The following is a 12,931-nucleotide window of genomic DNA, read 5'->3' on the forward strand; positions in this document are numbered from 1 at the left end:
TTATTTATTGATACAAAGTGTTATTCCTAAACGAATAAACAGTTCTTTTCTTTAATAATCAGTGTTGATGCTGTTGATGAGCAGTCTAGTTTCTTTGTTAATGTAGCACTTGAGTTTTTGTCTCTACATGTTTATTTCACTTTCGAGATTCTATAGTCTGTGTTATATTTTCGATTTACTTCTCAGATTATCGGCGTATTAGTCGATGATTTTCTGTGTATGGTGAGCTGCAAGTTGTGTGCGTTGCTGAGAACTTCTGAACATCTTATCAACATACAAATATGTCAGTATCACACCTATAGGGACGAAAGCTTCATTAATCACAAGTGAACTTAGCACAGTTCGTTACATGTTGGGATGGGCTAATGCACCTTCGCGTATAGCCTCTACCAAAAAATGAGATTACGAATAATTAATATTCTATAAATATCATTGAAGATTCTAGGCCCCTTCTTAGTCTTTCATAGTTAAAATTTCTTTGACATATGTTCGAAAAATTACAAGTAAAAAACTGTCTTTTGTTATGATCAAAAACACACTTTCTTTACCAACAAAATTTAAAATTTGCCAGTTTTGATAATCAGTGAGATGGCACATGTGTGTCTGTTTAGCCTAACTAAGCCCGTGATAAATAAGGTTTTTCAAAGTTCAATTTTTGTTTTAAGAGTGTTTTTAATATGGTGAAAAATATGGGAAAATGCTTAACAGTACAATACCAAAACGCATTTGTTCTTCTGACAGGTAAAAATATGAGAACCACACACACTTTTCAACATGAAATTTAAAGATCACTGTGCAATATTGCATAAAGATGTTCTCTACAGTCTATGAAGTTTGTTGGGCATGTATGTCCCACTAAATACAGGTATCGTAGAAGCCAGTAGAATTGCTGAGCCTTGTGATAAAGTTTCAAACCAAATCCACTATATGTAAGATAACTCACTTACTTCAGAGATTGTTGTAATGGAAGAGACGGTGATCTGAGTCAATTTTAGTGAAACAGGCGCACTGCTCCAATTGATGGCTCATAGCTACAGAGAGGTATATGTGCCCCATCAGTCATGAAAGTGTTGAACTCGTTGTTGAACTCGTCATCGAGTCGTCAATTTTATTTTGGGGTTCACTAAACTTTCAAAGCAACCTACCCGCTGAGGTGAAGGACCACATAATTGACAGTTTACTGCCATACTGAGGAGCAGTATACTGGAAACCGACTGTGGATATGATCATTTAATCTCACAAGCTGCGACATTGTCGCATATAAAACAGTGACCCGTATATACAATAACTTTCCTTTAATTTACATCTATGGTCACAAACTTTTTGTTAACAGACTACTGGTTTCGGTCTATAATGATCATCATCAGATCTGTTTTATAGAAACAAAGTCCTAATGTACTGCAGCCATAGTGACATCGTCAAATGTTAAATGCAAAATCAGCACCAGCACATTTATATATATTTGACGATGCTAGTGCTGATTTTGCACCTAACATTTGACAGTTCCACTATGGCTGCAGTACACTAGGACTTTGTTTTTATAAAACAGATCTGATGATGGTCATTATAGTCTGAAACCGGTAATCTGTTAACAGAAAATTTGTGGCCATAGACGTAAATTAAATGAAACTTATTGATCATTTAATTATTTCTTCAAGATGGCAAAAATCGTTAAATCCATATAGAATGCAAAACGTATATCAGCTTGGTTTGGTGGCAAGTTAAGGGCAACTGACAGAGCAGCCAGCAGTTTAATTAATTAAGTTCAAAAGATGGCTGAAAGCCACATGACGGAAACATCTTAACTTAAACCATTCATAAATTCTGTAAGCACAAGAAGACTTTATTAATCTCAAACAGAATTTTTATGATAAACATCGGATGTACTCCACATTCAAATGATGTCAAACATGTAAAAGCATTCAGAATTCTACATCAGTTGTACTTCCTTGTGTGGTGTGAGCTTATATTTGATGGATTAGCAATACATGCTTATGAGATACTTGGTAACATAAAGTAAAATTATTATTGTCAAAACTTGCTACATATTGTAATTTGAGCATTTTTCATAAAATTAGTAAAATCTCAAACATTCGCTATATAGCCTTGTCTATATGGTAACCAATGTCTAATTGCTTCTTAGGCTGAATATCTTTATTTCAATGCAACCTGACATTCAGTACATTTTATGGCTATTTATACTAATTATAAAACTAAACAATTTATAGTAAAATCATGACTCTGGTATTGAATATATATCTCCTAATCAATAAAAACCAAGTGTTGTTCCCAGACTTATTAATATAATACCTAGCACACTCACTTGTGTGCTAAGCAATGTATAACAGAATTGTAACTATCTGTTTACAATTTAGGCTTATAATTGTGAATAATTGTTGTAGAAGCCAGTAAAACTGTACGTCAGCTTTATGCCTTCAATTGCATACTACCTGCAATCAATACATTTTTTGGTAAAGAATTGTCTGCTTACAGCAACCAATCTCCAATAGAATATTAAAACAATCGTTGGTTATGTATCCTCTTATGAATACTAACCAGATGTTAATATTTTTTAAAAGGCGGTATGTTCGCCGTTGACTGTAGAAATTATTTCACGATTGCAATTTCGGCCTTTGGGCCATTTTCAAGTGGTATTGCTAAAGATTTTGTTTCAGCATATTCAAGACTTCAGAATCTTCTGAGGCACACATACCGTATGTCATCGTCAAAAATAAGCATCTTCGCTGTAGAAGTACAGCAACATCAAACGAGTGCAAAGTGCAAAGCTCTGTAGCTTTAAATTATGTAAATTGCGTGAACTGTTACCAGTGTTAACATTTTTCACATAAATCGCTACAAATTAATGTTCTGACACACAGTTTAAGTGTGAACTAAGGCCATTGGAGCAAAAATATATTCACAACTCAGCCAGACTGAGTTCAATACCACTTGAAAATGGCTCGAAAGCCGAAATTGCAATCGTGAAATAAATAATTTCTACAGTCAACGGCGGATGGGATGTTCTTCAAAAAATTCTCTATGATTGTGAATCTCGATCATGAGAAGTTAATCAAGATGTGTATTGTCATTACATTATCAATGCACATCAAATACAATGTTTCAGTTTAAAAATCGACTATACACTGTTGCTCAAAACGTAACTATAATGTAATCGAATGCTAGAAACAGCAAGATGTGTATTGTTATTACATTACCAATGCACGTCAAAGACAATGTTTCAGCTTAAAAATTGACTATAAACTGTTACTCAAAAGGTAACTAAAATATAATCGAATGCTAGAAACAGCACCAACCATCTGCAATCGTACGAGAAATAAACTAAATTTAACAGAATTTAGTATCTCATACCTGAGTATCAATCGTCATTTTGCCACCAACCGATAGCTAAAAGATTTAATAAATTCGAAGCTTATAATTTAGCCTCATTCGAGTACTAATTAATCTCTAACAGTTTTAAAACTAAATATTGGCTGCAAAGTGTGAAACATACAGGAACCAATATATAGTACATGTGGCAGAATAAAATTCTGTAGTGAGTCACTAACAGTGCTAATTAACATTGAAATGAAATTTAACATTGAAATCATGAAGATTCAACAAAATTTCAGTCTTGACATTGGATATCCATTCTCACTTGAATGTTAATGAGTATTTGATTCAGTTTTAAACCCAACATTAAGTATGAATAGGCTTACTATTATGAATCAATGTCTGATATAGGAGTTCAAATTTACGTAGCTCAAAGGTCAGGAAAAGGCTAGACTATGCCACATCTAATAGCACCAGTCCTTAGACTGATAAATTCAGACAGTCTTTAGACAGGGACCCCAATGACTGTGAAGACAGAAACAGCTACAACGGTAATAGTCCATGCTGACTGTGGAAGCTGAGATGCAGAATTTCCAACATCGTTTCGTGTTGGATGTATTGTTGATTGTGTGTTATTGTGAAAATTTAGTGGAGGTGATTCTCGACCACCAGTGGTGGGCTGAGAGGGACGATACTCTACAGAATGTTCGCAGATGACGGAGAGATCAGGCAAAGCCTCCTCCAGCCGTTTTTTCTCAGACAGGCAGTGTAGATTACGATTGCCACTCAATGACAGGGTCTTCAGCGCTGTCATTCTCTTCACTACGGCAACATCAACGCTCGTCAGGCTGCAATTCTCTATATACACGGTCTCTATTGATGAACTGACCAATAGAGGCAAGTGATGCAGACTGGGATTGTCAGAGAGGTTTACAGTTCTCAAATGCTTGTTGCACTTGAAGCTCAATGCATCTAGAAGATCCAATCTGAAACACGAAACATACATATATTTAAATGATAGTCGTAGATATTATACTGCTAATGGCCAAAAGATTTTGAGTGAAAGTAAAATAGTATCTGCTGGGTATAATACAATTATGAGTCAGTTACATGAAACAAAATTCACTAAGTAGCTTCATTAAATACATCGCTTCAATGGCCTGTTTGAGCAGTTACCTTACTCTCCCCTCTTCTCTGCATACATATTACTGTCAGTGTCTCACAGACTTGACCCACAAATTCGAGTTTCATATTTTCCCAGAAATTTAGTTTCAGCCATTTCTTCTGTGTGTCAAATCAATGCATCATACACATCATATGTCTTGTACAACTATCCTCTTCTGCATAGCCTTTTCAGTTGACTCGTTTCTTCCTCTGTAGTTTCGGGATTGGGTTCCGTCTGTTTAATAAGACCTTATAATTTTTCTACTCTTACTTCCCTTGGTCAGACATGTTTTGTGACAGCACACTTAAACTGAAACATGTTCCGACAAGAACCATGGAATCAAAAATATTTTATGGTTTATGTAATTGGTGGAACCTAATCCTGTGAGTTGATCTACAACGTGGCTGATGTTAGACCATAACAACCAAAGAATTATTATTTCCTTTGTTGTATCCAAGGTCTGTTCAGTTTTTACTTTGGTTGCCAATTGATGCTTCTATCTCCTTAAAGAAGGTAACAATATTTAACTTTCATTGGGCATCTAAGTCATTAGTGGTGAAAAATAAGATCGATTAAGAATGGTGAGGAAGGATACGGGGCAAGATCAAACCAATATGGACGAATTGGAGTTTGATTCTGTTCTGTCGTGTCTCACTACACGTTAAGGTTTTTGTTTTTCATTTTCTTGAGGAATATGAATTACTCTTCAGAAGTGTGTCATACCCGGAAGTGTACAAACGCCAGCTTAGTAGAAAAAGACTAATAAGTAGGATGAGATACTCGTCAGCTAATTTATCACAGCTAACAATGCTAGTACTACTGTGTTGAATGTTTAATGTTAAAAATTTGTAACTCGCTCACAGTTGTTAGGGGTGTGAGAGATTTGGTTACACGCGGTCACTTTTAATTTGACAGGTCTATGAACAATACCAGATAGGGTACAGATATCTTCCACGATAAATGATGAAACATGTGGTATAACTACCTCCATGGCATAGCTTGACATAACATCCTCCATGCCGAGCTAAAATTACATTTTTGTAGGTTTTGCACTGAAAAGGTGTTTGTATTCGGAATACGATTGTAGTATAACCTAACCTTGTTTTATGTCCATACACATCGGTTAACGTTTCTTCAGTATTGAAACCCATCACTGAAAATCTAATTCTGGAAACATCCCCCAGGCTGTGGCTAAGCCATGTCTCCGCTATATCCTTTCTTTCAGGAGTGCTAGTTCTGCAAGGTTCGCAGGAGAGCTTCTGTAAAGTTTGGAAGGTAGGAGACGAGATACTGGCAGAAGTAAAGCTGTGAGTACCGGGCGTGAGTCGTGCTTCGGTAGCTCAATTGGTAGAGCGCTTGCCCGCGAAAGGCAAAGGTCCCGAGTTCTAGTCTCGGTCGGGCACACAGTTTTAATCTGCCAGGAAGTTTCATATCAGCGGACACTCCGCTGCAGAGTGAAAATCTCATTCTAGTGACTGTAAGTGGTTGTAGCGAGACTGAACACTGTAAATCCATCCCCACCAGAAGTAAACGCAGAATTTATCTTTTAAAAATATCGGACGTAAGATCGCTTAAAGCTTCCTAAGAGACAGTCTCCATTCCTTTCGAACTAACTATGTGAGTGTAGACGAGGAGTGGCTTGAATTCAAGCAAATAGTATCAGAAGCAATTGAGAGAATTATACTTAATAAATGAATAACAGGCGGGACTAAAGAAATGAATAAGAAAAGGAACTGATCCTCTGTGGTACACAAAGCACGACAGAACACTGTTACAGAAGCAACGAGAAAAACATACCAAATTAAAAAGAACGCAAAATCCCCAAGATTGGCAAAGTCTTACAAGAGCTCGGTATTTAGGGCGGACTTCGATGCGAAAAGATTTTAATAGCTTCCACAACGAAACTCTATCTCGAAATTCGAGATTCTGGTTTTATTTGAAATACATCAGTGGCAACACACAGTCAATACCTTCACTGCATGTTAGCGATGGTGACGTTCATGATGACAGTGCCACGAAAGAGGAGTTACGAATACGATTTTCCGAAACTCCTTCACCAAAGAAAACGAAGTAAATATTCCAGAATTCGAATAAAAATGTGAAACCAATGAGAGTAACTCAGAAACGTATATCTTATGTGTAGTGAAGCTCCTCAAACCACTTAATAAAGGCAAGTCTTCCAGTCTAGATTGTAGAACCATTAGGTTCCTTTCAGAGTACGTTGATATAATAGCTCCATACTTAGCAATTATATACAATCACTCTAACGATGAAATATCTGTACCTACAGACTGTACAGTTACGCGGGTCACACCTACACTCAAGAAAGGAATTGCAGGATGTGAGTTCCGCCAGATATGCGGAACACCGGTTTTTCTCAGTACCCAAACATGTTTCAGCACCACTGTGCCACCATCAGTGGGTTTCCGTTTTATTCATTCCGTAATGTGAACATTTTTATTACATTATTACAAAATTATGTGGATATTTAGTTCAAATAATAGTTCGTTTCTTTTTGTTAATACCTTTACACTTGGTGTGCATGATTTTTCAGGTCACATGTATATTATTTACTATAGGTAGCTTGTCATCTGCAACCAAACGATGTTGATGATAAATTTTGCTGGGAGTTAACCTACCATCTAGAATGTAATTTAGTTCGTTGCGATATTTAGCGCCTATATTCGTTTTTACTTACGTTTTCGTGTGGCAAGCCCTTTTTCTCCGCATCATGGTGAGGTGTCGTGATGCAGACGTAAATATAGCAAGTATTTTCCACAAATAAGATTGTAGTGTATCCATTTTTCGTGTGGTGTGTGTGTGTGTGTGTGTGTGTGTGTGTAGACTTTATCTGTTTTTGTTGTCTTTTTTGTAAAGTTCCTTTAATGTGTTAAATAGTGTGGCCTTGCAGAGTGTAGTAAGTGAATACACTACACTGTTCAAGGCCGCACTATTTAACACATTAAAGGAACTTTACAAAAAAGACAACAAAAACAGATAAAGTCTACACACACACACACACACACATACACCACACGAAAAATGGATACACTACAATCTGAAAAGACTCACCATTTACATACAAAAGGAACACCATGTAAAAGACAACTCAAACATCTAAGAAGCGTACAAAACACACACACACACAGAGAGAGAGAGAGAGAGAGAGAGAGAGAGATAAAACGTAAACCAAATTCGAATTTGGCGCCGAACTCTCTGGTGTTTTGGAGAAGTGAGAAATGTTTTACGACCTTATTTGTGGAAAATACGTGCTATATTTACTTGTGCATCACGATATGAAATGGGTTTGCCACACAAAAATGTAAGTAAAAACGAATATATGCGCGAAATATGGCGATAAACCAAATTACATTGTAGATGGTAGGTTAACTCCCAGCGAAATTTCTCATCAACATCGTTTGGCTGCAGATGTCAAGAAACCTATAGTAAATAATATACAAGTGATCTGAAAAAAAAACATGCACACCAAGTGTAAAGGTATTAACAAAAAGAAACGAACTGTTGTTTGAACTAAACATCCACTTACTTTTGTAATAGTTTAATAAAAATGTTCACATTACAGAATAAATAAAACGGAAACCCACTGATGATGGCACAGCGGTGCTGAAACATGTTTGGGTACTGAGAAAAAAGGTGTTTTGCATCTCTGGTGGACTTCACATCCTACAATTTTAACTGCAAACAGGGTCAACACAAGGAGCTACAAATCCAAATCATGAATATCAAGACAGGAAGTTGGATTGCAGACCCATATCATTCACGACTACTGGCATTTCGATTTTGGAACATATACTGTGTTCGATTTGTATGAATTACCTAAAAAAGATGTATTGACAGAAAGTCAACACGTCTTCAGAAAGTATCGTTCTCGTGCGACACTACGAGCTCTTTATCCTGATGGAATAGGGAGTACCACCGACAGGAGATCTCAAATTGATTCCATATTTCCAGATTTCCAAAATCTTTTTGATATCGTTGCTCACTGGCGTCTTCAGATAAACGTTCATGCCTTTGGTGACTCAATCGTGCTACTTGGTTCGTGAATTACTGCCAGAAAGGTGAGAGTTTGTAGCAATTGGTGGAAAGATTTTTATTTATCTATTTATTTTTTTACTCAATCGTGCTACTGGGTTCGTGAATTACTATCAGAAAAGTGAGAGTTCGTAGTAATTGACGGAAAGTCATCGAGTAAAACAGAAGCGATATATAGCGTTCTCTAAGAAGTGTTACAGGCTCTGTGATGTTCCTGTTCTGTATAAGCGATTTAGGAGACAATCACAGCTTGTTGGCCGGCCGGAGTGGCCGTGCGGTTCTAGGCGCTACAGTCTGGAGCCGAGCGACCGCTACGGTCGCAGGTTCGAATCCTGCCTCGGGCATGGATGTGAGTGATGTCCTTAGGTTAGTTAGGTTTAATTAGTTCTGTTCTAGGCGGCTGCTGACCTCAGAAGTTAAGTCGTATAGTGCTCATTGCCATTTGAACCATTTGAACCGCAGCTTGTTGCACGATAAATCACGTTCACCTAAATCGCTACGGATAAGACCTACGAAGAACTTGACTTCGAACTGTTACATTTTGTAGGGAAGGCGAACTGAAGATGATGTGTTATTGGCAGAACAATTAGATGATCCAACAAATCCACTACACTGCTCGTGCCCGCCCTCTGTTAGAGTACTGCAACGTGGTATGAAATCCTTACCAGGTAGGATTAGCGGAAGACATGAAAAAGATCAAAGATAGGCAGCTCGTTTCGTATTATTGCAAAACAGGAGAGAGACTGTCACGGATATGATACGCGAGCTGGGGTGTAAACGGAAGAGCAAAGGCTTTATTCGATTACGAAAATATTTTGTTGACACCCACCTACACAGCAAGATACGATCATCGAAACAAAATAAGAGAACTGAGGGTTTGCAGGGAACTTCTTTTTTCCCGGCTGCTGGTGGACAGTGTAACGACCGATACTCTACATCTGCACCTACATAAGTACCTCGCAAGCCACCGTGCTGTGTGTAGCGGAGGGTACCCTGTTCCACAACTAGTCATTATCTTTTCTGTGCCACTATCAAATAGAGCGAAAGGAAGACGATTGTCTATGTGCCTCCCTACGAGCCCTAATTTATAGTATCTTATCTTCGCCGTCCGTACGCACACTGTATGCTGGCGGCAGTAGAATCGTTCGTCAGTCAGCTTCAAATGCCTTTTCAATGAGTTGTCCCAACAGGGTTCCTCGAAAAGAATGTCACCTTCAGACAGGAATTCCCATTTGAGTTCCTGAAGCATCTTCGTAACACTTGCGTTTTGGTGGAACCTAACGGTAACAAATCGAGCAACCTCTGAATTGCTTCGATGTCTTCCTCTAATTCGAACTGGTGCGGGTCCCAAACACTCGAGCAGAACCCAAGAATAGGACACGCTAGTGTCCTACATGTGGTTTGCCTCACAGATGTACCACACTTTCCTAAAATTCTCACAATAAACCGAAGTTGACCATCTGCGTTTCCTACCGCAGTCCTCACATGCTAGATTCATTTTATACCGCTTTGCAACTTCGCGCGCAGATATTTACAAGGTGTGGCTGTATCAAGGACGACACTAACAACACTGTACCCGGATATTACTGGCTTCTTTACCTACCCATCCGCGTTCACGTATATTTTTCTTCGTTTACAGCTGGCTGGCATTCATCACACCAGCTAGATATTTTGTCTAAGACATCTTTTATCCTCCTACACTCACTCAACTTGGACACCTTGCCGTACACCACAGAATAATCGAGGAACAACCACAGACTGTTGGCCACCCTGCCCGCCAGGTCATTTAAGTTTGCAGAAAATAGCAGCGGTCCTTACTTGAGGCATCCGTGGCGACAGCCTTGTTTCTGATGACACCCCAGCGTCTAGAACAATATACTGGGCTCCATTGCTTAAGAATTCTTCGAGCCACTCTCATATGTGGGAATTTATTCCATATGGTCGTTCCTTCGTAACCAGTATGCAGTGGGATACCGTGTCAAGCGCTTCACGCAAATATAAAAATGTGGGATCTACCTGTTGCCCATCATGCATATCTCACAGTATATCGTGTGAGAAAGGGGCAAGCTGGGTTTCACACGTGTGATGCTTTCTCAAACCGTGCTCACTGGAGCACATAAGCTTTTCGATCTCTAGAAAATTTAATGTATTCAGATTCAGAATATATTCTAGAATTCTGCAGCAAAGCGTTGTTAAGGATATTGGTCTGTAATTTTCTTCTTATATACAGGAGTGATCTTTTTTTTTTTTTTCAGTCGCCTCAGACTTTGCGATGGGGGAGAGATTCGCCCTAAATGTAACCTAAGTAAGGGACCAATGCCGTAGAGTTCTCTTTGTATAACCAAACTGGTATTCCATCCTGACCTGCGATTTATTTGTTTTCCTTTCTTTCAGTTTTTTCTCTACGCACGCAATGCTTATTACTACGTCGTACATAAGGGACTTTGTGCAATGGTGAAACGATGGTATGTTTTCACAGCTCTCCTGCGTGAACGATTTCTTAAATAAAAAATTTAAAACTTCGGCTTTACTTTTGTTACGTTTTGCTGCCACACCTGACTGATCAACAACTGACTGGATGGAAGCCTTAGACCAACTTAGCGATTTTACGTAGGATTAGAATTTTCTTTGATTCTCGGCAAGATGTTTAACTAAGGCATGAGGATGGTACTTGTTATAAGCTTCGCGCACCGATCTTTTTACAGAAGTCCGCATTTGTATTAAATGTTGCCTGTCGTCATTTGCGCGTTCTCTTCTGAACCGACAGTACAACAGTCTTTGCTTCTCAGCATTTTCCGAATTTCGTTGTTAAACTATGATGAATCTTTTTCGTCCTTGTTCCACACTACTATTTACAAAGTGTTTAGACATCCTCTACGCTCTTTCTAGCAGAACCATTTCCCTAGCCTTCTTAACTGAATTATTAACTTTCGTAACAAGAGTCGCTATGATGACATCGTCATCACCAATCCCGTCTATATGCCAGTACCATTGATGAGGTCCAGTCTCTTTGTAGCTGTAAGCTCTGCATGTGGGCTGCAAAACTAGCAGCTGAAAAAGACCCGTTTTCAAAAAACGTATTCAAAATTACTTGACAAGACTGTCTGTCCATACCGCTGCGGTCAGCCGAGAGATGACCCATTCCGTACTTGATAGGTTGGACTCGCCTCCAAGTAATGTCGCATTTGCGTATTTACGTGCTGTTGACCGTAGGTTTCGTTTGAATGTCCCTGCAACTGTCACAGCCGAATCGGGTGGCCGGTAATTGCATCGAAAAATTAACTTGGTTTCACGTAGATCTGTTATACGTGACGAGATGACTTTTGCATTACACTCAAATCCTACCTCAATTAAGAGAATATTTTTGTCATCTAGACAAGCTACATACCGTGACTCCCTAACTATCTTAAAGCGTACTACTTTGGGTTTCTGTCAGTTGTAGATCCCAAGAACAATTTGAGCACGAGACCTATTTTGGAGGATAGTAAAATGTTAGGAATACTTCGACAATTTACTGACAAAATATTGGCAGTCGAGGTCTCTGAACGCGGTCTGATTTCACCATCGGCATTACAACTGGTGGGTGTCCATCAAAGTGCCACAAACTACTGCCTAACCTTAAAAAACCCTCTTGTGCACTCCACAAGTACCCTGCTACCCGAGTAGCTGTTTCCTTCATGTAGTGCACCTCTGACGTATCAAGAGGAGTCCTTCCCCATCCGCGGATCCGACTGCCACAGAGTCGACGAAGTCTTTGGGTGAGACTCCTCCACTCGGCATCAGACCAAAGGAAACCCATCAGCTCTGGGAACACTGTTGAAAATTGCAAGCTCTGCTTGCACCCCGCGGCCGAGGCGCGCAGCCTTGGCCACATCCGCCCGAAGCCCGTATGAACTGAGGATGGCCTGAGAACCCAAATGATGGGCGCCTTTGGTGCCGTCGTGATCTACCAGTTGCAGACGACTGCACTCTCGATAGCCGCATATAAGACCTCCTCCACATCTCGCATGAGGCCCTCTAGCAGACATACAGAAGCCACATTGGCTTTCTTTCCAGGCCTGAACGCAATCTTCCAGAGGGGATCCGAAACACGAGTGTCTTGGAACTCCGATAGCTAGCATATGTCTGCCCGTGTGTTACTGCTGGGACCCTGTTGAAGGAATGACCATCTATTCGCTCACAGGGCGAATAGTCGAAGCCAGACGGCCAGCCTCCACATTGGCCCTCCGCCTCGAGCGACGCGAACGCGTTACCCTGCTGTGAGGGTGAATCCAGCCCTGTCGGGTGCAGCAGGAGGTGACTCAGTAGCAGAGCTCGTGGACGAAACAAGCGAGACGTGATGTGTCCCACGCGACGCGCCAGATTTTCCGCCACTTACACCCC

The 12,931-nt window shown here is 39.6% G+C and overlaps 1 protein-coding gene across 2 annotated transcripts in view; it reads right to left on the reverse strand.

Annotated features, from left to right (window-relative positions):
• Window positions 1-3,636: 3,636 nt before the first annotated feature.
• Window positions 3,637-12,931, reverse strand: part of LOC126228016 (leucine-rich repeat-containing protein 52-like) — a 32,820-nt gene continuing 23,525 nt past the window's right edge. For both annotated transcript variants that reach the window (XM_049942262.1, XM_049942263.1), the window contains exon 3: window positions 3,637-4,316. In XM_049942262.1, the coding sequence (XP_049798219.1) occupies window positions 3,836-4,316 (481 nt within the window). In that variant the 3' untranslated portion in view covers window positions 3,637-3,835. The remainder of the gene's footprint in view (window positions 4,317-12,931) is intronic.

This window comes from Schistocerca nitens, unplaced genomic scaffold (genome assembly GCF_023898315.1).
Source record: "Schistocerca nitens isolate TAMUIC-IGC-003100 unplaced genomic scaffold, iqSchNite1.1 HiC_scaffold_351, whole genome shotgun sequence".
NCBI classification, from domain to species: domain Eukaryota; kingdom Metazoa; phylum Arthropoda; class Insecta; order Orthoptera; family Acrididae; genus Schistocerca; species Schistocerca nitens.